The sequence below is a fragment of the Mesoplodon mirus genome, assembly GCF_964341445.2.
Source record: "Mesoplodon mirus genome assembly, chromosome: 10".
Classification (NCBI taxonomy): Eukaryota; Metazoa; Chordata; class Mammalia; order Artiodactyla; family Ziphiidae; genus Mesoplodon; species Mesoplodon mirus.
In genome coordinates this window covers 9018712-9043817 of record NC_138986.1, presented here as the reverse complement: position 1 = coordinate 9043817, position 25106 = coordinate 9018712, and the positions used below count along the sequence as shown (strand labels likewise).

Sequence of the window (25106 nt, the reverse complement as noted above, 5' to 3'; positions counted from 1 at the left end):
AATTTTGCTGGTTGGTGTCTTACCAGATGAAATCTATGGAAACAGCTTGATTTCCACGATGATTGACAGCTGCAACTGCTCAGACTCCAGTGACATTGAACTGAGTGATGACTGGGCTGCCAAGAAGTCTCCCAAAATCTCCCGAGCTAGCAAATCACCCAAACTCCCAAGGTAATTTCGGTCTTTAGGGGTGCGCTCCCTTTTTTGTGTCTCCGAAGGTCCCACTGAAACCAGCAGCTGAAGAGCACAGCCAGAGGGCGTCGTCGCCTTTCATCTGGAAGATCTGCCTGCAGTAACCACAGCTTCCTTCATCCTTGCCTTTGGGATAGAAAAAGACATCCAGGAGGAAGTCTGCTAAACCCGCAGAACTTCCAGGGGTGGTTAGCACCAATGGTGGGTGGCATGGGGTGGCCATAGCCAGGGAGCTTGTTTTACCTTCCAGTTTGAGAAAGGTAAGAAAAATGTTTTTACAGTGTATGTAATGTGTTAAAGAAAGTGCAAAATTACATGCCTATAATTCTGTAATAGGGAAGAAATAGTGAACTAAGAAAAATTAGATCCTAAAGTTTGTCCTAAGGAGTGGCAGAAAGCTGAGAGGAGGTGGAAGGGCCTATGGTGTTGTAGATAAGAACCCCACGTGCCCTATCCTGGCTCCCTGACGTGGACACCACCTTCCTTATCTATGGAAGTTAAAGGGTGGACCAGATCTTCACTAAGATCCCTGTGTGATGCTGTGCAAAACCAAGGTATAATTCACATAGATAGATTCCCGCCCGATCTTAAACACATAAGCACGGTGTAGTTGATAAACCAATGTATCCACCACCCAGTTGAAGATGAGGTTTCCCTCACCCTGGAGAGTTCCCTGGGCCCTTCCTGTTTGATACCTGGTCCCTAGAGTAATCGCCGTTCTGAATTCTGTTGCCGTAGGTTGGTTTTGCTTGTTCTTGAACTTCCTATAGATGACGTCAAACAATACATGCTCTTTTTTTTTTTTTTGGCTTTTTTGCTCAACATAATGATTTTGATTCATGCATGTCGTTGCATATATCAACAGTTTCTCTTTTTTGCTCTATGAAATTCCCTTGTTACGAATATACTATAATGTATTCCATTTACCAATTGATGGATATTTGGTAGTTTCCAGTTTGGAGCTATTATGAATAAAAACCACTGTAGACGTTCTTATACAAGACTTTCTGGGGACATATGCACTTGTTTACCCCAGGTATATACTTAGGAGGGGAGTTGCAGGGCCATGGGGTAGACATATGTTTAACTTCATGGGAAACTGCCAAACAGTATTCCTAGGTGCCTGTACCATTTTGAATTCCCACCAGCAGTGTATGAGAGTTCTCACTGCTTCCATTCTTACCTGCAGTTGAAGGTCACTTAAAAAATTGTATGCATTCTGGTGGGTGGGAAGTGGTATTTGGTTGTATTGGGTTGGCCAAAAAATTCATTTGGGTTTTTCCATATGATCTTATGGAAACCCGAACAAACTTTGTGGCCAACCCAATAGTTTAATCCTAGTTATCTCCGGTGATTAATGATGCTGAGCAAGTTTTCATATGTTTCTTGGCCATTTGGGTATCTTCTTTTGTGTTTTCTAACTATGAGTCCTTTGGCAGATATATGGATTATCATATAATCTAATATCTGAATTTCTTCTTTTATGATTAGTGCTTTTTTTTTTTTTTGTCCTGTTTAGGAAATCTTTGTCTCCCCTAAGGTCATGAAGACATTCTTCTGTTCTCTTCGGGATGCTTTGTAAAGTTTTAGCTTTCACATTTCGCTCTCAGATTAATTTTATACCACAGATTAATTTTTGTGTATATATGAGTCAGGGGTAAATGTTTGGGTTTTTTTCCCATGTAGATATCCATTTGCTCTAGCAACCTGATTGATTTCTTTTTTCATCTTTATTCTAAGCTTGTTAATTTGCAAATTAGATTATGAACTTTCCTACACTTCTGCAGTGTTTCTGCTTTTCCCATTGCTTAAGCAGAGAGGCCATTTAACACATAAGTAGTCAAATCCCTCATGTGTAAATGTCCATTTGAAGTTCCTGGGTGTGGCAGTCTCCAGAGCTGGTCCTCCTTCCTTCCGTCCTTCCCAGCGTTGAGTCCCCTACACACAGCAGCCAGGCTGGTTGTCCTCGCGCGGAGATGTAACCAGCTCTGTCCCCCTCAGCCCTAGATATCTTGTCAAGCTCTCAAGCAGTATATGTGAGGCTCAATGGTTTTCCTTCATAGAACGCCATCAACCTTACCATGTTCATTTTTATAATACTCTCTTCGGGGTAGATTGGCATTAAACACGTATGTTCCCCATGTCATAAGCATAGGAAGTGAAGACAAACTTTAGATCTACGGATCTAATTTAAATATTGCAGGTGGTGAAATGCTAGATAAGTCTGTTGAATCCCAAACGTTATGTATTAGGAGCTGTGAAATCATTGTGGTCTTAAGGTGAGGAATAACTCTTCCCACCCACCATTTTCCCCAGGACTAATTTTGTAAACCCCCGGCAGAAGGCATTTCTAAACATACTCTTCGTCAATAGGAAGTGAACGTTAATTCTCAGGGGTTCCTTACAAATGAATCGCTTCATCTAAGCGCAGTGTACTTTAAACATGTGCTGTTTGATATACGACTCGGCCTTCTTTCCTCATGTCCGCAGGGCAAAAGCAGGTGGGAGGGACTTGATTAAATTAAGGTCCCAGCCTCTGAGAGAGTGACACCACGGGGGGGGCTGCTAGAAAGTGAGGAGGGGCCGGGAGCGCCGGTGGGCGCCTGACCCGTGGCCTCCTCTCTGCAGGATCAACCTTGAGGCCCGGAAGTCCCCCAAGCTGTCGCGTGCGGCTCAGGAGATATCCCGGTCCCCTCGCCTGCCCATGCGCAAGCCGTCCATCGGCTCGCCCAGCCTGACGCGGAGGGAGTTTCCCTTTGAAGACATCGCTCAGGTAGTGTCTTGAGCCCCGCCACGCGCCCCTCCTCGTGCGTACATGACTGCGGCTCAGCCCTCGGGACCGTCTCCGTGCCTGGGACGGCAGTGCCCGACCCGGGCGCCCTGGAGAAGAGCCCTGGTTGCCCCCTCGGTGCCCCTGCCACCCCTTCATCCCGCTGGGCCTCCCTCCCACCTCGGGCATCCCTGCTGCTGCCACGAGAACCTTCTCCCAGGCAGCTCTGCTCGAGACATATCCTCATGTCCACCTCTGCTCCCTCAAACCGCTCCTGACCCCTCGGTGACTCCCAGTGTCTGCGGGAGCCCAGCCCCGGCTGCGGCCCCTCAGTCTGGCCTGCCTGTCTCCCTCCTGGCCCCCCTCACCCCGGGGGCCGCAGCCCCATATTGTTGACTGGCCGCTTCCCACCTTTGTGCCTTTGTTCTGCCTGCGTCTCCATCTCCGGGTCGACGGGCCCATCCTCTCGTCTCCTCCCCCTTGTTTCTGCCTTGACGCTTCCAGACATAAGTTCACCTCCATGCCGAAGCCTTCCTTCCGGGACTCAGCCAGAGTAACCCCAAAGCATGTTGTTTACAGCTCCCTTATAACATTGCTCAGTGACTCTCTGTCTGCAAATAATTACAAGCCTGATCTCCTCCATTAGCTTATGAGCTCTCTTGTGTGTGTATGTGTGGGGGGGGGGGCGGGGGGAGGTTTAAGTGTAATTGACCTACAACACTATGTTAGTTCCAGGTGTACAATGTAGTGATTTGATACTTTTATACATTTCAAAATGGTCACTATGATAAATCTAGTTACTGTCACCATACAAAGTTACTACAATATTATTGACTGTAGTCTCCATGCTGTACATTTCATCCCTGTGATTTATTTATTTTGTAACTGGAATTGTAGCTCTTAATCTCCCTCACCTGTTTCACTCATCCCCCCACCCTCCCCTCTGGCAACCACCTGTTTGTTCTCCATGAGTCTGTTTCTGTTTTGTTGTATTTGTTCATTTGGTTTGTTTTTTACAGTCCACATATAAGTGAAATCATACAGTATTTGCCTTTCTCTGTCTTATTTCACTTAGCATATACCCTCTAGGTCTATCCATGTTGTTACAAATGGCAAGATTTCATTCTGTGTTATGGCTGAGTCATATTCCAGTGTGTGTGTGTGCGTGTGTATGTGTGTATACCACAGCTTCTTTATCCATTCATCTATTGATGGGTAATTAGGTTGCTTCCACATCTTGATTATTTTAAATAATACTGCTATGAACTTTGGGGTGCACATATCTTTTCAAATTAGTGTCTTGGGAGTTTCATTTTCAGAACAATACCCAGAAATAGAATTGCTGAATCATATGGTAGTTCTATTTTTAGTTTTTTGAGCAACCTCCATACTGTTTCCCACAGTGGCTGCACCAGTTTGCATTTCTACCAACAGTGTTGGAGGGTTCCCTTTTCTTGAGGAGCTAGATTTTACTCGTCTTTATTATTGCCCTTGCACATGCGTACACACACACCCTACACATATGTGTGGTTTGAGCACAGTAATAACTTTTTAAGTTTTTTGAAATTTAATTGAATGAAAAAACAATTGGGTGGTCTCAGGACAGTGGTATCAATGCAACTGATATTTCTGGGAGAAATATCAAGGCTAAGAATGGAGTCAGAGCTTGGTACCTTGTGTAATAGATCAGTGACTGAGGCAAAAGGAGAGGTGAAGAAAAATGTGCCCACGTCACTTCTGTGACCTTTCTAAGCTACCCGCACACGGGCACACTGGGACACCATCCGCCCCTCACTCCCAGACCCGAGAATCACAGCCCGTGAGCCACCACTTAAAAACAGGGCCTGGCATGCTGTAGTCGGCGTCTGGTATTGAAAACGGTGGAATGATACAGAGAATGAATATCTATGTCAGTGCCCACCAGTGACTTTTTAAGCAAAAAGTGTTGGCATTCTTACTTCTTAAGTGATTGATAGAAAATATGGAAAGAGATGGTGGTTTTTCTTCTTTTTTTCCTCCCCACAGCACAACTATCTTGCTCAGGTCACGTCTAATATCTGGGGAACCAAATTTAAGATCGTGGGCTTGGCTGCTTTCCTGCCAACCAACCTCGGTGCAGGTAAGTACTGCATGCATCCCAGTCGGAACTCAGGCTGAGAAATCAATTTCGACCTCCAGTGGCCTAAAGTAAAACACGAGCTCTTATGACACCAAAAGATCAGCATGTACTTTACCTCCAAAGTTTACCCTCCAAGTTAGCACCATGATTTTGTAAACGTTAGAATTATTGCTCTAATTGGTTTGTGTGTGTGTGTGCCAGCGGCGCTTTCATTGTTTTCTATAAGCCCTGACGATAAAAATGACAGACATAACCAAAAGCTCTGATAGGTTTCTGGTTATTTTGATTTCTGGCCTTTTACCGTGGGCAGATTTCGGTACCAGTGTCTTTAGGTTCTTGAGGCAAAAGAAACTTCTGAAGAAAGTCGAGAAGAGAGCATTGGAGGCTATTAGAACACGTTGGCTGACTGTTAGTACAGTTCTTAGTGGTAAGTCTTTGTAGACTTCATTTCGAAGTACCAGATAAATATCCTGTCTGTTGGAAGCTTGAGACCTCGGGGAAAATGGAACCAGCGGAGGACAGGGCTGGGCAAGAACCCGGAGTGCGCGTCCTCCTCGGTGCCCGACTTGGGTGAGTAGCACTAACGTGCCGCTTACTCTGGGACAGTGAGGGAGGGAAACGACAGAGGTCCTTTTCCAAGTGGCTTCCTCCTGATGGCACAGCCCTGTATGGGCTGAGCGGCTGTGTTGTCCCCCACCTTGTGGGGTGGCCTGATCATTTGACATGCACACACCTCTCCAGAAGGCCGCCTTGGCCAGCCTACGGCTGGTGGCCCCATCTTGAATGTGCTCTGTGTAGCCTACTAAAAAAAATGTTTTTTAAATTCTGAATCTGCCTATTAGAGCTGTCTCAAACACAGATCCTTTAAAATAAATGATTCTTGCAAAGCAGACGTTAAAAGATATGTTGCTGTGTATGTATCTTCAGAGGCTTATTAGGTAGAGCTGCAGGTGGATTTTTCTTTTTGAAGTTACTCAGCTTAAAGAAGAGGAGGAATAAAGGTAAAATATAAAACTGACTTAGGAAATAAGAGTAGACCATCCCTGTACATAATGCAAAGAAATCTCTTAGGGTATCTTCCACAACCTGGACACCCTCTGAAGACCACAAAAGCCTGTTCTTCAGTAATTCAGCAGTGTGCTCCTGGTGTACACGGGGGTTCTGATACCACTGTGTGAGGGTTGTGATCATCCCCATGTCAGTAAGCTGAGAACTTAGCCATCTGCTGACTATAAACATTGAAAAAAGAATGAAAGTGAGAATTTACTTACTGGATCTTTTCATTCTGCCTGCCCTATTTCTTGGACGTTGAGTGGGTCCACGAGCAGATCAACGAGACCTTAAGATGGGAGGGCCCGTGAGTGCTTCTGAGGCCCGTGCTGCTGCAGTGTGAGGAGTCTGAGTGCCCGGGACCAAAGCCTTCTGTATGACAGCGGTGAAATCACTGTCCTAGTCACTGACCTTTTAAAAAAGAGGGTTTTAGCTAGTACCATACGTCAAGCGAAGAGAATTTTCCATTTGATTCTACTAGAGAGAAGGAATTAACTCTTGGATTTTAGAAAGTATATTACATATGGGCACCCTATTAAATACTCTGGTAAGCTTACCAGGGTGGATGGAAAGCAAGACGTCTGTATGGCCTGGCCTGTGGTTATTAAAAGAAAAAAAAAAAGTGAGTGCTGTTGGTTACTTTATATTGGATAATTGGATAATAATTTGTTTCTATTAGAATGATCTGGCCTGTGAAATTTTCTATTTTTAATTTTTTACATTTCTTAATTTTAAAAATATGGAATAAATTCAAAAGATTTAAAGGAGTATAGTTAAGCTGTCTCGTCCTCACCCCCAGCCACCTAGTTTTTTTTTCCTCCCCTCTGGAGACAACTGATGTTATTTCTTAATCCCTCCTGAGATTTTTAATTTTATTTCTCTTTGTCAATCTGAATGACAAAGAATAGCACTTTAATGCATTAATTCTTAAGCTATATGGCCATCCAGAGTTTTTAAGCCGAAATTCATATTCTCTTCTGTGGGCAAGGGAGATGAAAAAGACCTGTAAGGACTGCTGGGTTGGAAAAATCATCTTAGCCCACGCCAGTCCAAGTACGCACTTTACAGAGGTGCTTCAAAAAAGAAAGTCTACTGCGCCCTGGGGCTGCTGGCCAGTCAGCCACCAGGCTGTTGGAGGTGACAGCTGTGGAGATAGGGTTTGGCTTATCTTAACACAAAACTTAAAATAGTAATAATTAAAGCACCTCTGCATATGTCACAGGAAAGAGTATAAACAGAAAGTTGACGGGGCAATTTCATCCTGATTCTAATCTACCATGAAACTTAAATTCAGATTCATTATTTTTTTCAGCTTATTTTGTCTCTAAATATTTTAGTTGCAGTCTAGGCCTTCTCTTAAATGTCCCCATTAATCAAAGTAAACCTTAGTATTTAAAGAAAGCATGTGGCAGTTCCCCGTGTCTATCCTGGTCATGAAATTGAAATAGAAAGTCAGTAAGATAAGAATTCAGTCCTGAATAAAAGCAGCATTTTATTCCTACCTGAGACACGTCATCCCTTCTGTCATAGTTGCCTTCAAACAGCTCCTTGATTGCCCGAGATACCCCTGAGCTCGGCACTCTGGTTATCACAACTATTTTCACTAAATTATCCTTCTGACTGCAAGTGAGATTTTTTAAAAATATATTTATCATACCCAGCTCATTCCAAAAAAAGAGTGTAAGTTTTTAACATTTGAAATGTGTGGTTCTGTAGACAAACCACTGGCAGAGTGGCCGGGCTAGACCGAGAATTTGTTGTCACCGAATATGCACTGTGTCCGGGGTGGCGGGTCGAGCGCCAGGGGGAGACGCGCGCAGCTGCCCTCAGGCTCTCAGCCCGCCCGCACAGATCTGTCTTCTGAGCGCAGGGACACCGCAGCCCCATCTCTCTCCCCGTGAGGGACGCTGCTGGCGCCCTGGCTGTCCTCTGCCGTGTCTCTGTTGACTGTGCTTTCCTCCTCCTCCCCACCAGTAATCTACAAAACCAGCCTCCTGCATCTCCAGCCGCGGCAGATGACCATCTATCTCCCGGAGGTTCGGAAGATTTCCATGGACTTTGTTAATTTACCTGTCTTCAACGCAAATGTTTTCAGTGAAGATGAAGATGATTTACCAGGTGTGTTCACGCACGTCAGCTGGTTTGTCACGAGCCCACACCCTCTCTTGGCGGGTCGTGTTGGGGGCAGAGCGGCAGTAAGTTGGGGATGACCGCACGTCAGCCCGTGCCTGCTGCCCCAGTAAGGGTGGAAGGCACGTGAGGTGTCACGGCAGAAAGGCCACATACTGTCACTAGTCCGGGGAGGAGAGGAGCTGCCAGAGCAAAAAGGACGCTTGAGGCGGAGGTGGCTGTGAGCGCTGCCACCGCCTCGTCTCACCCTCACGGTGAGCCTCCCAGTCCCGTGCCTGGATAAAGAGAAGTTAACGGGACCAGTCAGAAATCAGAAGCGAAACCCTGTCTCACGGACCCTAGGCCGGCCCTCGTCCTCTCAGTCCCTGCTTAGAGAATGACGTCACGCAGATGACCCTGTGCCCACGAAGCCCGGTTTCTCAAACCTGCCCCGTCTCCCGGGCAGGAAACCTGTGCATTTCAACATCTCTCTCTTAAGTGCAGTGCAGGTCTCCATGCATAGAATAGAAGCCCGGTGTGAGTTAAAAGTAAAATCTGGTACAAGGTTTTAAAATCCCAGTTTACAGATTTTGAAGTATCTATAGCATCTTAGGTTAATTTAAGTGCTTTCTAGTCAGGGGGTCCTATTTCGATTAACAGACTAGAATGAATTCTAATTAGTCTCCCAATTATTGTCTGTGACTATTCTCAAAAAATGTCCACCTGCAACAATTTTATAAACACAGAGATTCCTCTACTTAAAACCAAGCACGGTTCTGAAAGTCTCTGGTTTCTGAGCCAGAGGAACCCTGCATGTGCCGCTGACTTTTCCTGTACCTGGTCATTCTCAAGCAGAGGGGCTCTAGTCTCGCCATGGGATGGGCTGGGCTGGACACTGATCCCAGCTCAGGCTCTGAACGTGAGGGAGTTGTCTGCCTTCTCTCAGCCCAGGTTTTTACCTGTAAAATGACTGTGCTTTCTGACAGTAGCCGCCTTTGGTCCTCTGACGGTTTACCTCTCCTCACGGGTGGAGCAGGTGTTCTGGACTCACGCAGTCCTGATGGGCACGGTCTTGCGACCGTGTTAGCCTGCGGTTTGGTGAGGCTGAACACCCTTCAGCGTGTAGCCTGTGCCCTGCTAGTTCACAGCCTTGGATCTGGGAGTATCTTTTACACTTTCTCCTTATCACCTTCCGTTCTCCCAGAACGTGACTGATAGAGCTCTCTCTAACGCTCAGCTGTTGTTATCGTCTGTGGTTCCCTGTGGAGGAGGGAACGTTTGGTCTCAGAGTTTAAACTCAGTGCTTCCTGACGCGACAGAGACTCTCGTCTCGTTCAGCGGGGAAGACACCTGCCGTCAGTGTTCCATACCGAGGAGAGAACATCTGGAAGAGGAAGCTGAACAGGAATAGTAGAAAACTTGGGACAGGGCCCAGATTCGTGCAGGCAGGAGATAGTTACCTCTCACGAGAGGACCCCCGGGAAGGGGAGAGTCTGTTGCAGGCGCTGAGGGCGGGCTTAGCTTTTCATGAACCAGCTGGTTTCATTCTGAAGTTCTGGTGAAAGGTCAGCCAGCCTCTGCAGTTAGCCTGTTAAATTCTATTTCCTGCTCGGATACTAGTTGCCACACAGCACTTAGAGGCCCACGTGAGTCAGCTTGCCATGCTCGGTGAGCACTTCAGACAGGGCAGTTCAGACAGTGGCTCTGAGCATGTGCACGTGGTCTGCAGATCATCGCTCAAATATACACTTTATTAAATCCCTACTGTGTACAGATAGGATATATTTACAGGGTTTATTCAATGGGGCTCACCTTATATACCATTTGAAATGCTAAAAAGCAGCTAAATTAGGAAATGACCCTTCCCCTCATATGCAGATTTGCTAGAAGAGTCTTTTCATTGGTTTCTCTACTGCATTTCACATGGTTCTATTTACAGAAACTTAATTGCTGTACAAATCTCCAGACACACACCTGCTGCATGACACTTCCCACACTAACCAGTCCGTGACCCTGGATGAATCCACTCAAAAGAAGCCTAGGCACTGAGTCCTCAGTGGAGTTTCATACTGTACCAGGGCCCTCTTCTTGCACAAAAGAGTGGGCTTTTTATGAATATCACAAGTTAAAAGCATCTTTTAAACACTTAATCGTTTGCCATGGTGCCATTCAGGTACATGGTACCAAATTCAGCAGGTTCAGAGGTATTTATTGAAAAGCTCTGGCAGTGCCCTTAGCTTACAGACGACTGCAGGCTGCCCTGAAGAACCCATCGGGATTGCCCGTGTGTCCTTCTAGAAACATTTAGGGAAGTGTTGTGTAACTTGTGTGAACTGTCCAGCTTTCCCTAAGCAAACACTTTCCTCTGTAGCGACTGCATTCTGTATGCAGAAGGACTGGATGAGTAGAGATGTGTTGCTTCTTCTGACCCAGTTTCATGGCAGTGTTTTGTTTGTAAGCAGTTCATCTTTCTAATTTCCTTTCAGTGACAGGAGCATCTGGTGTGCCCGAGAACAACCCACCTTGCACCGTGAACATCCCCATCGCCCCCATCCACAGCTCGGCTCAAGCGATGTCCCCCACGCAGAGCATCGGGCTGGTGCAGTCCCTGCTGGCCAACCAGAATGTGCAGCTGGACGTCCTGACCAATCAGACCGCAGCCGTGGGCGCAGCCGAGCACGCAAGCGACAGCGCCGCCCAGTACCCCGTGGCCAGCCGCTACTCCAGCCCTGGCCAGGTGATCTTCGGGGGCGTGGAGATAAGCCGCGTCATCCCCAACCCGCCTCAGCTGTCCCTGCCACCGCCAGCACAGGGGGCCATCCAGCTGTCTGTGCTGGACCACGGGGACCGAGACCACGAGCACCTGCAGAAGCCAGCCAAGGCCCTGCGGCCGGTGCCCCAGTTGGCCACCGAGGGGGACGCGGTGGTGTTCAGCGCCCCCCAGGAGGTCCAGGTGGCCAAGATGAACCCCCCACCCCCCTACCCGGGAACCATCCCCGCGGCCCCCACCACCGCGGCGCCGCCCCCGCCGCCGCCCCCGCCGCCCCCGCTGGACACGTGCTTGAAGAAGGGCGACTTCTCGCCCTACCCCACGGCGGCGCACTACCAGCCGCCCCTGGGCTACGAGAGGATCACCACCTTCGACAGCAGCGGCAACGTGGAGGAGGTGTGCCGGCCCCGGACGCGCATGCTCTGCTCCCAGAACGCCTACGCGCTCCCGGGCCCGGGCAGCTCGGCCACGCTGAGGCTCACCGCCACCGAGAAGAAGGTCCCGCAGCCCTGCACCAGCGCCACCCTGAACCGCCTGACGGTCCCGCGCTACTCCATCCCCCCGGGGGACCCGCCCCCCTACCCGGACCTCGCCTGCCCGCTGGGCGCCCCCGGCCGCGGCGCGGGGCAGAGACCCGACGGCGGCCTCATCCACGCCACGCTACGCAGGAACAACCGCGAGGCGGCGCTCAGGGCGGCGCCGCTGGCCGAGCCCCCGCGGCCGCCGCCGCACCCGCCCAGGCCCAAGGGCGCGGCGCAGTTCCCGGCACGGCCCCCGCCCGCCCTGTACACCTGCAGCCAGTGCAGCGGCGCGGGCGTGGCGGGGAGGCCGGAGCCGGGCGCGGGGGCGCAGCCGGGCGCCGGCCTGGCGCACGCGGCCAGCACCTCCCCGCTGACCTCCCAGTCGTCCTACAGCCTCCTGAGCGCGGGCGAGGGCGCCCGCGAGCGCGCCGACTACGTCAACTCGGCCTTCACCGAGGACGAGGCGCTGGCCCAGCACTGTCAGGCCGAGAAGCCGCTGAGGCACCCCGCGCTGAGCGAAGCCGCCGTGGCCGTGAAGCGGCCACCCCCCTACCAGTGGGACCCCGTGCTGGGGGAGGATGTTTGGGTTCCTCAGGAGAGGACAGCACAGACCGCGGTGCCCAACCCCCTGAAGCTGCCCCCTCTGATGGTAGGTCAGAGCCAGCACCTGGATGTGTCCCGAGTGCCCTTCGTCTCCCCCAAGCCTCCCGCCAGCCCTTCAGCCACTTTCCAGACGGGCTATGGCACGGGAGTGCCCTATCCGGGAGGCTATAACACCTCCCCTTTGACGGGGGTGCAGGCTCCCTGCTCCCCGAAAGACGCTCTGGCCCCAGCACAGTTTGCACAACAGGAGTCCGCGGTGGTTCTTCAAACGGCCTACCCGCCCGGCCTCCCCTACTGCCCCCTGCCCCCCATGTACCCGGGAAGCAGCGCCTGCTCGAGTTTCCAACTGCCACCCATCGCCTTGCACCCCTGGAATTCCTACAGCGCGTGCCCGCCCGTGCAGAGCCCCCAGGGCGCTCTCCCCCCCAAGGCGCACTTGGTGGTGGAGAAGCCCCTCGTGTCCCCGCCGCCCACGGACCTCCAAACCCACCTGGGTACTGAGGTGATGGTAGAGACCGCAGACAACTTCCAGGAAGTCCTCTCCCTGACGGAGAGCCCAGTCCCCCAGCGGACGGAGAAGTTCGGAAAGAAGAACCGGAAGCGGCTGGACAGCCGGGCCGAGGAGGGAAACGTTCAGGCCATCACTGAAGGCAAAGTGAAGAAGGAGGCTCGGACTTTGAGTGATTTTAATTCCCTGATCTCCAGCCCCCGCCTGGGGAGAGAGAAGAAGAAAGTGAAGAGTCAGAAAGACCAGGTGAAGTCGAAGAAGTTGAATAAGACAAATGAGTTCCAGGACAGTTCGGAGAGCGAGCCGGAGCTGTTCATCAGCGGGGACGAGCTGATGAACCAGAGCCAGGGCAGCAAGAAGGGCTGGAAGAGCAAGAGGAGCCTGAGGGCGGCCAGCGAGCTGGAGGAGTTCAAGTGCCGGAAAGCCAGCGAGAAGGAGGACGGGCGGCTGGGCAGCCAGGGCTTCGTGTACGTCATGGCCAACAAGCAGCCTCTCTGGAACGAGGCCACCCAGGTGTACCAGCTGGACTTCGGGGGGCGGGTGACCCAGGAGTCGGCAAAGAACTTCCAGATCGAGCTGGAGGGGCGGCAGGTAAGAAGCCATGTGCTGGGGTGTGGCCAGAGTGCCGCTTTCTGGTCCTGACAGGTCTCTGGACTTTGGCCTTGGGGAGCGTTTTTCAGAAGGCCAGATGGGAAATGTGGGAAACGGCTGATGACTCTTAGCTGGGGCCGGTCGGGCTTGTAATTTTCAGCATGCCTGTTGCTCTCTTTTCTTTATTTCTCCCCAAAGTAACACATGTCCTGATTTTTTGAAGTCAGATGGTTCTGTGAGACCCATGCGGGAAATAGCAGGCACCTGCCCACTGCCCACAGCTGCTCCAGAGGGCAGCTCTAACAGCTGACTCTGTGTGCTGCTTCTGGTGTTTGCCACCGTACTTGTGAAGAACACATTCCTACTTCTGTCTCTTGAGTTTTCAGTTTGGGGCATCATGTACTGACTTCTTCCTGAGCACCATGAGGGTTCATTTTCTTCACCCCAACGCCCCCCGACATATGAACTTTCCCTTCCCCCCTTTTCGCAGGTAAATCAGTAGTCGTTGGTCCCCTCGTCGTGCCACTGAAGGTGGTTCATTTCTGAGCCATGTGTTAGGGTTTAATTACAGTTTCTTTTTTATCGTGTAGGCTTTTTACCCGAGACGTAAAAATTACCCAGTTTTCATTTGCTTGTCTTTCTGCGTTTCTGTTATTAAGCCCTTCCCCAGTCCTCTGGCAGAACATCCATCTCCTCTTGGTGCACTTGAGCACTTTGCGTAGTCTGTCAGTTCTTCCTGCGCCAACCTGGAATTGTTGCTGTGGTCCCACTGCATAGCTGTCGTTCTGGGGCTACCCTTCTCCACCATCCCGGGAATTCCCTTCACCGCTCATATTTAACGTCATTAATTCGCTCAAGAAATGATTATTGAGCACTTGCTCTTGCTCTATGCCTGGCAGTCCTCTTGGCCAGGAGTTGGGAAATCACGGCCTACAGGCCCATCCAGCCTGCAGCCTTGTTATATAAATAAAGTTTTATTGGAACACAGCCTTGCCCATTATTTCAGTACTGTCTGCGCTGCTTTTGCCCTGCAACAGAGGTTCAGTAGCTGTGGCAAAGTCCATGTGACCTACAAAGTCTAAAATGTTTTATCATCAGCCCTTTACAGAGAGTTTGGGAACCCCAGTTCTGAGTGCTGAAATTCAGAGCACTGAGGAAAACAGAGGGAGATCTCTGTCCTCCTGGAGTTTACAAAAATGGAAGAAAGACCATGAACAATTAAATATGTGTAACATCATATAATAACATGATACAGTGTGGTCACAGTAAGCACTGGGGTGACAGGAAAGCAGGTGCAGGAGGTGGAGTGCAAGGGGGGACCACGTGTGCTCTGCTTGGTCCCTCTCTGAGCAGTGTGACATCTGACAGATCACAGGTGGTGGTTCTCTTAAGCCTCTTTTAGCCTGTAGATTTTTTTCTCTACTTTTTCTTTCTCCTTCTGTTTCTTGGTGGAGAAACCACTTCCTTTGACCCGAGGAGCTTTCCACGCTCTGAATTTTGCCTGTGGCCTCCCCAGTGCACGATTTAACACGTTCCTCCATCTGTTTATTTCTGACAAACTCATAGTTAGATTGATAAGCTTTTCAGAGTCGCTTTTGTTGGCAGAAATATCTCACAGGCCGCGCTGTCTGCTTCTGTCAGGAGCCGCAAGGAGGTTTTCCTCTAACGTCTTTGCTTCGCCGCCCCACCCTCGCCCCAGGTGATGCAGTTTGGACGGATTGACGGCAACGCATACATCCTGGACTTCCAGAACCCCTTCTCCGCTGTGCAGGCCTTTGCGGTCGCCCTGGCCAACGTGACCCAGCGCCTCAAGTGAAGAGACTGGTGTGGGGAGGAGAAAGCGGTCTGATCGCAGACGCTGGAGGAGCCTGCACGGCCTGGTGCCTGGGGGACCAGAAGACGAGGGCAAAACTGGAAACGTCTGTCAGGCCCAGGGGAGGGCACTGACCTTTCGTTGTTGTTTGTTTGGGTTTTTATTATCCTTTATTTTTTTTTTCTTCTCATTTTTTTAGACGAAAGTAAAATACAGGAGAGCGGTGTCTGCAAGCAAAGGGTGCAAGGCACCTACCTGGTGGTGTTCAGGTCGCCGTGGGAATGTCCTACTGGGTTTGCTTATGTTGGCGACGGGACAAGGGGCCCTTCAGAAGGAGGGTGAGACTGCCTTCTCGCCCGCTGCCCTTCTAGACTAGGGGTGCGCATTGTTTTCGTCCCGCACGACGTCTAGCTTTTACTACTCCTCCAACGTGACTGCTAGTGTAAATACAAACACTTGTTAAGGAAAACAACCAAAAAGTCCTGAAGGTACAGGTTCTCTTGCGGGGGGACCTTCAGTTCACATGTTATGTTATTCCCCCAGAGGTGACTTGATTAATGAGGGGTATTTTGGCAAATGCACTGTGTTTGACTAATAAAAGTAGGCTTTTTACGGGGGTGCTATTACCAGGTATAAATACGATTTGCTCGTGAGCTCGTAGGGAAAGGATGACGGGCGAGGAAGGATCTCCTGCAGGTGTTCACGTGGGTGGCTCATGTCGTGTGACTTGACGCAGTACAGGGGCCACGCTCCTCTTCAGAGGAGGTTTACACTGAAGCCTCCACTGGCTTCCTAATATGTCAAAATTCCGTTGGTTCAGTGATCATTCAGTCTGCTTGACTTCGGGAGAAAGATCCCTGAGTAGTGTGGTGTGGGGCAGCAATTTTCTGGGCTGCGGTGGTGGCTCGTTAAGAGACCTGCTGCTGAGAAGTGGGCTTCACTCCCTCTCCCCTCTCATTTTTGAACCTGGGAACCGTGCCAGAGACGGTGTCTTCCGCATCACGTAACACTGTTCTGTACTTGCTCTTTCTAAAAATGCTGACAACACTGATGTGAAAGCACTCCTTTCCTCTTTGGGGCTATATTAAAACTCAGTGGCTAGAGATGTTTTCCAACAGATTAGAAATGTAGCAAAAGAAATGTTAGGCATTTGCCAGGGTATGAAAAGTAAGAGTTATAATCAACTCTTTTGACAAGAGCCCCACAAGCTTTTCTAGAAAAAAAAAAGTTTATTAACTGTACAGACTGTTTACTGAGGAGATAAACCACTGGGAGAACGTGGTTAAAGTTGCAAGTACTTAATGTAGTTGGTTGACTATTCTTTGTTAATTTCAACAACAACAACAAAAAATCCAGAGATTATCTTTTCCCACCTCCCCCTCCACAGAGGGCAATATTCAGCCCTGATAATGAGACCCAGTTCATAGTTTTCAGTTACTGATCTGTGATGTTGTTTAGGGCAGGAACACAAGAACTGTCTACCAGTTTAGGGTCCTAAATTTGGATTTTGTTTGAAAACAAACAGGTGGAAGATACTGCAGAAACGTATTTTTAAAAAAAATTTTTTTTTTGTTTTTAATCTTCTGTTTTAGTTTAAAAATTAGAAAAGAAACAGGCCCAATGCAAGATGACATCACTTACCATTTTCTTCAGACCCAGAAGAAACACAGGTGAGGTTTCAAATATGGTGAAGGACATCTCCCAGCTAATACGAGAGCTTCCCATTTTATATTTTAAAATATTGAACCGGATTCTTTGGTGGGTAAATTTTTCCAGAAAGAATTTAGCAATGTATTCAGAATTATATAATTCTTTTATATGAGTTTCTGTAGCTTAACATGATGTTTCAGTGCTTATTATCAGCTGTGCAATAATGGTTATAGCCTATTTCTAAATAATTTAAATGCAGTTCCCCTGTTTTATTGTCCAAAAGTTAATTATTTATCTTGCTTTCATAGTGTTCGTAGGAATTATTTTGTTACTGTGTTCTGGTGAGTTATGCCCACTTTATTATTTATTTAGAAAAATAGTATGTTTGTAATGACTTATTTGGTGGCAGTATATTTTGCTGCAAGAAATAAAAAGGATATGATAGAAGGGGTTTTTTTTGTTTTTTTTTTGTTGTTTTTTTTTTTTGCTGTCCGCGGGCCTCTCACTGTTGCGGCCTCTCCCGTTGCGGAGCACAGGCTCCGGAAGTGCAGGCTCAGCGGCCATGGCTCACGGGCCCAGCCGCTCTGCGGCATGTGGGATCTTCCCAGACTGGGGCACGAACCCATATCCCCTGCATCGGCAGGCGGACTCTCAACCACTGCGCCACCAGGGAAGCCCGATAGAAGGTTTTTTTACTGGACAATTTGTAACTTTTTCTAATTGGGAAAAATTCCTATTAATCCTTTAAAAGCAATTCTTTTTTTTTTCATTTTGTGGTATCAATTATATAAAAGGAGATTTATTTGAGATAACGTATCCTAAAATATTATTTCCCCTTCTGTTGAAAACTTTCTTTTTAATGAAACTAAAAGGTGAAATGAAATGAGACTTAAGAGAATGAGGGTAGCACAAAAAAGGAATTATAGTGGTAAGTTTCAGTTCTTCAAGTTCTGACTGGTTTTTGACATGTAAAGACCACATTTTAGAACTTTTCTTAATAAGAGCAAAATACAGAGGGAAATCCTTGGAATGAAGACTACAGATGCATGTGTGAAGAGAAAGTGAGTATGTGTCACAAATAATTAACTAAACTTACTAAATTCTTAGCTCACTCCCCAAAGGACCTTTTCCCCACCTGGGAACAAAGGCCTCCATCTTGGATCCGCCTCTGGATGAGCGGCGGTCGCCCAGCTCTGCGGCCCCGGCCTGAAGGAAGACGTAGTCCCCAGTCCAGTCAGACAGGCGTCTGCAGCCGTGGCGACGCATGTCTTTTCACTTAATGGTGACGTTTTCACTTACTTTAAAAATTGCTTCCATTCGGTCAGTCTCAATTTATTAAATGCTACCAAAGTCAGTACTTTAAGCAGCAGAATTCTACATATTTAGTGTTCATTAATAGCAACTTATGAATATTAAGATACCTCAGTGAATCTCTAAAGTTAAAAACATTAGCCCAGTAAATAGCCAACCACATACAGAAGCCATGCCTTTTTGAGGGAAGCAGTATGTTAAACATGAGAACCAGTTTTAAATTTGGTTTTACCTCATCAAACCAAAGGCACAGCTTTGAGTATAGCATACCCATTGAACGTATGTATATCCTAAGAAAAACCGGTACCAAGAAGGCAGGAAAAGAGCTCTCGTGGCAGGATAGGTCAGAGGGTTTGCAGTGTTTTCATCCACGGCTGTTGCTTCCTCATCGAGTGCCCCACGAGGGCGTGGGAAGACGTGTAATCATAGACGAAAGTCAGGAGACCCCGGGATCAAGCCGGCTCTGCCACAAAGCTGGAGGGTGACCGTGGGCCTCCATTTGTCTGTCTGTAAAAGAAAGGACGGCCTGGACAATTTTCTAAACTCCTGTCGACCAGCTCGAATGGCTTGAGGGCCCGAAATGTAACGGTTTCATCAATTCCATTTTACAAACTTGGAAGGACGGTTTCAAAACATTGCCCTTTGTAGAGAAATATTTTTTTCCCTGTATTAATGAGCTACCTACTGAATGTAAACCAGTGCATTTAAAATAATATCTTTGGAAGGTTCACCTCTAGAAACGAATGCATTTGGAATCATGTTTTTCTTGTAAAATTATACAAAAACACCGATTCCAGGTAAGACAGAGAAGCCTCCCCATGAGTGTGCCCTGCTTGGTGGACACCCCAGAGAACAGCCCTAAAGTAAGTCACCACTTTGCCCTGAAGAGTGAGTTGAAAAAAGAACAAAGGAGTATATGCCTAGGCTGGCTTGAGTTCTTGAGTGTGCTGTGCAGTGTAGCACGAGCTTTGTGTTCAGAAGGTTTTCTCGAGAAGGAACCCGTTGTGTCCCCATGTGGGCCATCTATCGTTTGGCCAAGTCAGTGGTTGTGAGCAAATTTAGCTGAAACAAAATGTGTCCAAATGTTGTTTGAGTTCCTGGAATTTTGTTATAGCACACAACTCAAAACTCTTCACCTTATGTGTATTTCCTTGTCTCTGGCTGATGAAGCTCTGAAAGGTTGTGGTTTTCATTTCTTTGGCTTTGTGCAATTTTCTTGTAACTTTACTTGTACCTGTATTTTCTGTTTATATGTTCTTTTAAAGGGGAGTGGGGCGGTTCTAGGATCTCGTTTATTGTAGATAAAATTTTTTTCGTGCTGTAGAAAAGCATGGGTTATGCGTTTGACTGAAAAAGGCACTGTATTATTTACCAAAGGGGTATTGTTTTTGCATTTGTTTATAAATGCATTATTTTGGCACTGTACATTTGATATGATTTCTGAGTTTATTACTACTGGCATTTTCTTTTTCCTTCCCCCCCCCCAACTGTAAGTGTGCGTTGCAGGTGCACAGGTCCCAGACCAACCCAGACCACCAGCATGTTCTTGTCCCTGCCTCGGGAGGGGCACGCTGCTGTGTGTGCCTGACCCCTCTCAGGTTGGTTTGCTTTTAAACTCAGCATCCTGCTTTGTTTTACTTTCCAAGCAAGATCTGTTGAGATTTCTGATTTGCATTCTAATGAGCTCACCCTTATTTCCTCTCTTCTTATGTATTTTGTGTATTAGATTGTGCAGGAGGTATTCTAGAAGGCATTAATGGTTTGCATTCAAAATGGCGTGGTATGTCCGAAGTATTTTCTGTCTTTATTACTGAGATGGATTAATCTCCTTAATTTTTTCCTGATGATTTGAAGTTGTAAGAGTTGTCATCTATTGCTTAATAAAATTTTACAGATCAAAAAAAAAATCAGTTACTTGTGTGCAGAATTCAGATGCGGTCTTGAGCCCTTTGAGAAGAAATCACCGCTCTCCATTGGCATGACCCACCCTCTAGCTGCTTCTCCGATCCCTGGGTTACTGCCAGGGGTTGCTTTGACACCTGAGATCTTTATCATCATTGCTCTTTCTGAGAGGTCAGAGGTTGTGCTGTTTTCCTGATGAGTTGGTTTGAGTTTGTGTTTGTTTCTGTTTTATTTTTCCTTGCTTTTTCAAAGAGGACCCATCTGTGTCTCTATTTCTGCTAAGATCATCTATGCCATTTTTTTAGATTCCACATATGTGCGTTAATATACGGTATTTGTTTTTCTCTTTCTGACTTACTTCACTCTGTATGACAGTCTCTAGGTCCAGCCACGTCTCTCCAAATGACCCAATTTCGTTCCTTTTTATGGCTGAGTGATATTCCATTGTATATATGTACCACATCCTTTTCTGTTGTTGTTGTTCCCTGCCTCTTGCGTCTCCCTCCCTCCCTCCCTCCCTATCCCACCCCTCTAGGTGGTCACAAAGCACCAAGCTGATCTCCCTGAGTGTACCACGTCGTCTTTACCCATTCCTCTGGCGATGGACATTTAGTTTGCGTCCATGTCCTGGCTATTGTAAACAGTGCTGCAGTGAACGCTGTCATGGTAGAAACATTGAACTTTGGTCCATATCATTCAGTGTATTCTGATTACACAAATGTTCATGATCCATCCAAGAAAAAGAGGATCCGATTCACGGTGCTTCTGTCATAGCACCTACAAGATCTGAGGTGCTAGACCCATCGACACCTTTTTTAATTTGTAGCAAACTTAATAAAACCGGGTTTTGAGCAGTTCCAGTACAAGTGCTAATATAACTGTTAATTGTTGTTATTACTAATGGGTCTTAGTGCACCTCCTTGCTCCAGCCTAGAACTCCCTCTGACCATGGGAGGGAGGCAGGGACTGGGGGTCATGGGAGGCGCATCTGTACACACCGTAGTTCCCATGTGCATTTACAGAACCCCCGCTTGTTTTTTTCAGAGATCAAAAATAGACATGAAGTCACTCAGGCTTTGGGAGAAAGAGAACCAAAAACTACTATCATCTCTAAGAAATTCTTACCATTAATTAAGTTTTAAAATAATCATAGGACTATGAATCTGTGCTTTAAACAGGAATAACCATACGAAGCTAACCCGAAGTTCGTATGAGAATCTAAATATATCTCGTTTTACTGTGAAAGTCTGTGAACTTCAAGTTAACATTCCTTGTATCTTCATCACTTAAATCAGGTAGCAGGGAAACCTGATCGGGAACAAGCCCCCTCCTCCCCTCCCCCCAAAATCAAGGGACCAAGACCCTAACAGCCAGGCTGTGTTGGTTGGTGCTAAGGACCATGTATAGGAGTGGGGTTACCTTCTCCACCAGCCCAGCCCCAAGGTCAGCTTTGGGGCTGTTCAGTGTGAGTTGGTGTCTCCAGAAGTGATTTATTTTTTAAGTAAGAAAACTTGGCAAATCCCTTTCCTTCTACAGACTTATTTTGAAAAGGATGCATTCTATTTTTATTCTGCTGTTCAGTATTCTTTTCCCGGTAGTGTTAAGAGGGAATCAATTTAGCTCTCACATCCTGGTCCCCAAAACTCATTGTAGAAGAGAAATGACTGCCTCATGGAGACTGCATTGCAGTTTTTCAAGAATGCACAGGTAAATCTCCAAACTCTACTATAAAGTGGTTACCTTTTGCCTTCCTTTCCTTTCAGAAGAAAATTGAAGCATTGAGAGGTTGAAATGATTCCTGGATTCCATAGACAAAAAAAAAATGATCCTGAAATAGAATTGAAGATTTCTAGGTCACATTAATGAATAGGCCTAGTTTATTCCCAGCTTCTCACTCTGGTGTTTCGTAATGACTTGCCTGTGATGAGCTCTGAACCACTTACACTTAGTCATCCCCCTTGAAAAGAGGCAGTGGAGGTGGGCCACCCTCGCCCCTCAGCAGGGGAGCTCACCCTGTCGACAGCTCTTTCTTGAGTTGTCAGAAGATAGAACAGTTAACTCACCCAGGCATCCTGAAGGAGCAGGTCTGTGTGGATTTGTTTCTTTGTGTATCTTAGAAAGAGTTGCTCAATCCACTAAGGAAGGTGAAACCATCCACGTGAAGAATGGGCTCATTTCTTCAATCTGCTTGAAGTTCCTGTTAGAACGATAGCTTCAAGTGATAACAGGTACACCAGCACAGAAGCAGGACCCCAGCAGGAAACTGAGTCAGGTGTGAAAATAGTTATACCTCATCCCTTCTGCTTTCCCTTTTCTTAGTTTCCTGCTTTCCACATTGCTTCCCTCTATAGGGAGTGCGTTCTCTGTGCTTTAGGTGACCTTAAAGCCACTCTCTTGAAGCTTCCCTTGCACAGGGATGGGAGCTTTCAGTGCAGTTTCAAGCCTTGTTCCTTGAAACCTTGCTGTTGAGGCAAAGTGAAAGCTCTGTGGGAAATTATAAAACTATAGCAGAGAACTTAATTGAGTTTATCTTAAGGATAAATAAGCCTGAGGAATTTCTTAAACCTCAGCCACCTTCAGGACAGCGTGCACACACTTTGCGTACCATTTTTGTCTTTGCCATGTGAAATATCTGTGCCTTTGGTTGATTAATCCGAAATTCCGGTAGCCCATGTGCCATTTAGCTCTTGCTCTGTTGAAGGCACTTTCTAAGTCCCATGATGATGCAGCATTTTCACTGCATATGCTCCTTCCCTCCTCTGCCCTCCCCCACCAAAAAAAAATGGGGGGAGTTTGGATATTAAAGGCTGGCCGCATAGCAGTATCTCAAACTGCTGATCAAGTTGCCTTCTCTTAGTCAAGCCGGTTACCTTAGTCATTTACCCCGTCTTCAGCCGTCAGGGTGCAGAGAGAAGCTCACGAGTTCTCTTCCACTCTTCTTCAAAGTAGGAAGAGGTGGCCAGTCCTGACACCATTCCCGTGTGTGTGCGGGGAACCAGGGGTCGCTGCGTGTTTTTTTAGTTGGGCCTCCAGCTTGTTCAGACGGTCTTGTGGTTTCTCCTTTCACGTGGATTAATTCGGTGTTGCCTGCCTCCCTCCCTAGGTGTCACCTTGAGGGCCCGCCATGAACCGCCTGTCACAGTGTTGCATCGACCCAGTAGTGGTGCAGTCCCTGTTGCAAGAGGAGAAATCCTTGCATCCTTGAATCCTGTTCTTTTCACGTCTGGTATCACGGAAACCTGGGCTTTACCAGTGTTACTTTTTCTTTCTCTCCTGGTAAGGTGAGTGACCCAGACACCACAGTGCTTGAGACACAAGCGTGTGATGGATTCCCGCTGTAAGCAGGATTGTCCTCGAGTGACTCATTTCTTTCTGTGCTGGAGCCCCCCGGGGTCCTGTGAGTCCCGGTCACACATCCCTCAAGAGCCTGTACTGACCACAGGAGGCTCTTAAGTCCCGGGATTATGGTTTCTTGCCAGTCCTGAAGCTTGACTCCTTGGTTTTAAATCATAAGAGAAAACATTTCTCTGACAGGAAGAGATTGTCTCCACTCATTCCGTTAGAATAACCAGCCCCAGCCGAGGATTGGTGTCCAGCAGCGTGGGAGAAGGTCCCGTCAATGCCAAAGGGTTCATTTGTTGACCCGGATCCCAAGCCAACGGAGGAGGCTAGTTGCTCTAAAAACTGCAGAACGTTGGATTTGCTGAACCCTCAGGATTTCTGCCCCGGCTTAGCCACGTGGCGTTGGCCTCCTCTCCGCTAGCCCTTCTGTTTCCTTCTGTTCCCATGAGCTCCACCCCAGTGGGTCTCACCCTTGCTTCAGGGCTCCCCTCCCATGGGATGAGTTCATAAGCATCCTCTTTTCCAACACCCATACCTCCTGGCAGGTACTGAACTCCTGGGAGGCGGAGAGAGTGAGTGCAACAGACTTTGAGGGGATCGGCCAGGTTTCTTCGCCAGTGTCCCCAGAAAGCCCTCAGACTAGATCACACCCACCTCTTGAGAGCGTCACATTCCCCAAACCTGCTTGGTTCCTGGCGTGTAACTCACTGGGTGGATTCTGCCCGCCAGCGGCTAGAAGCAGTGACGGTGACACTCCTCCTTCTGATGGGGTCCCTGCAGCGACCTGCCCTCCACGGGGATTGCAGCACGGGGCACGCCAGCCTGTCGCTTAATGTTGTGTTTTCATGATGTTGGTCTCTCAAGTTCATGCTTGAAAAATGTGATCTGTGTGGAAAGAAGAACTGGTAAACCTGTACTTGAAAGCATAATAATTTTTTAAAACTAGCCAGATACAAGTGCATCCGTACCAAGAGACTTTTATTTGGAGCCTGGTACTTTTTTTTTTAATTCTCAGTGCACTGTAGAGACTCAGCTAACTTTAGGTAGCTAAAGGTCTCCTGTCTAACTGGTGCAACCCAAGGCTGTCTGGCTGTGTATTAGTACCCAAAACCAAAGCAAAGGTAAAAATGACACCAACAACGCAACCCCATAAAAACAGCAAGTTTTGCAAACCACAGTGGGAAAGTACGCCCTCGTGGCATCATAAATCCCTCTTCACAGCCCTTTGTGGGAAGGTTTGGTCCCAGTTTAGAGATGGGGAAATCAGGTAGAAATTCCTAAGTGACTTGGCTCCAAGCCAGGCAGTGTTGAGAGAAAGCCAGGAGCAAATCTCAGAGCAGCCAAATCACCACTCCTCTTTGAAAAGGGCTCCTGTGAAGCTTCATAAATGACAGAGAACAACAGCACTGACACCTCCCCGCCTCCAAGCCCCGGCGGTGGAAAGCCGCCCTCCCCGGGGAAATGATGCCCAGACCCAGAGCCCAGGGCGAGGCTGAGAGCTGTCCTCAACATTTGCCCTTCACTTACTTTCTCCTTGATGGTCAGCTTCCCAAGAGGGATGTGATGCTCCAAAGACCCAGGTTCATCTTGTCCAGACCCCTGACCAGGACGTCTCAGAAGTGACAAGAAACTCAGTGAGTTAAAATTCAAAGAGAAGCCACTCTGCAGGACAGCTGACTTTTCATCAGAGCTGCTAGTAGAAAGACCTGCTTGGGTGTGGGAGAAAGGGACTCTGCCCAAAGAGAAGAACCAGAAAGGACAGTACGCCCAGAATTTTCCACACCAGCCACCCTCCTAAGGGGAGAAAAGAGTTGATCTTCAAACCTCCCACGTGGGCCAGACAAAGAGCTGCATG

The 25106-nt window shown here is 47.9% G+C and overlaps 1 protein-coding gene across 3 annotated transcripts in view; it reads left to right on the top strand.

The window, feature by feature from the left end:
• TULP4 (TUB like protein 4) overlaps nt 1–15495 on the top strand; it is a 246763-nt gene extending 231268 nt beyond the window's left edge. For all 3 annotated transcript variants that reach the window (XM_082634188.1, XM_082634189.1, XM_082634190.1), the window contains 6 exons: nt 27–171; nt 2821–2965; nt 4988–5081; nt 8106–8249; nt 10727–13233; nt 14933–15495. In XM_082634188.1, coding sequence (XP_082490314.1) covers nt 27–171; nt 2821–2965; nt 4988–5081; nt 8106–8249; nt 10727–13233; nt 14933–15049 — 3152 coding nt within the window. In that variant the 3' untranslated portion in view covers nt 15050–15495. The remainder of the gene's footprint in view (nt 1–26; nt 172–2820; nt 2966–4987; nt 5082–8105; nt 8250–10726; nt 13234–14932) is intronic.
• The last annotated feature ends 9611 nt before the right edge of the window (nt 15496–25106 follow it).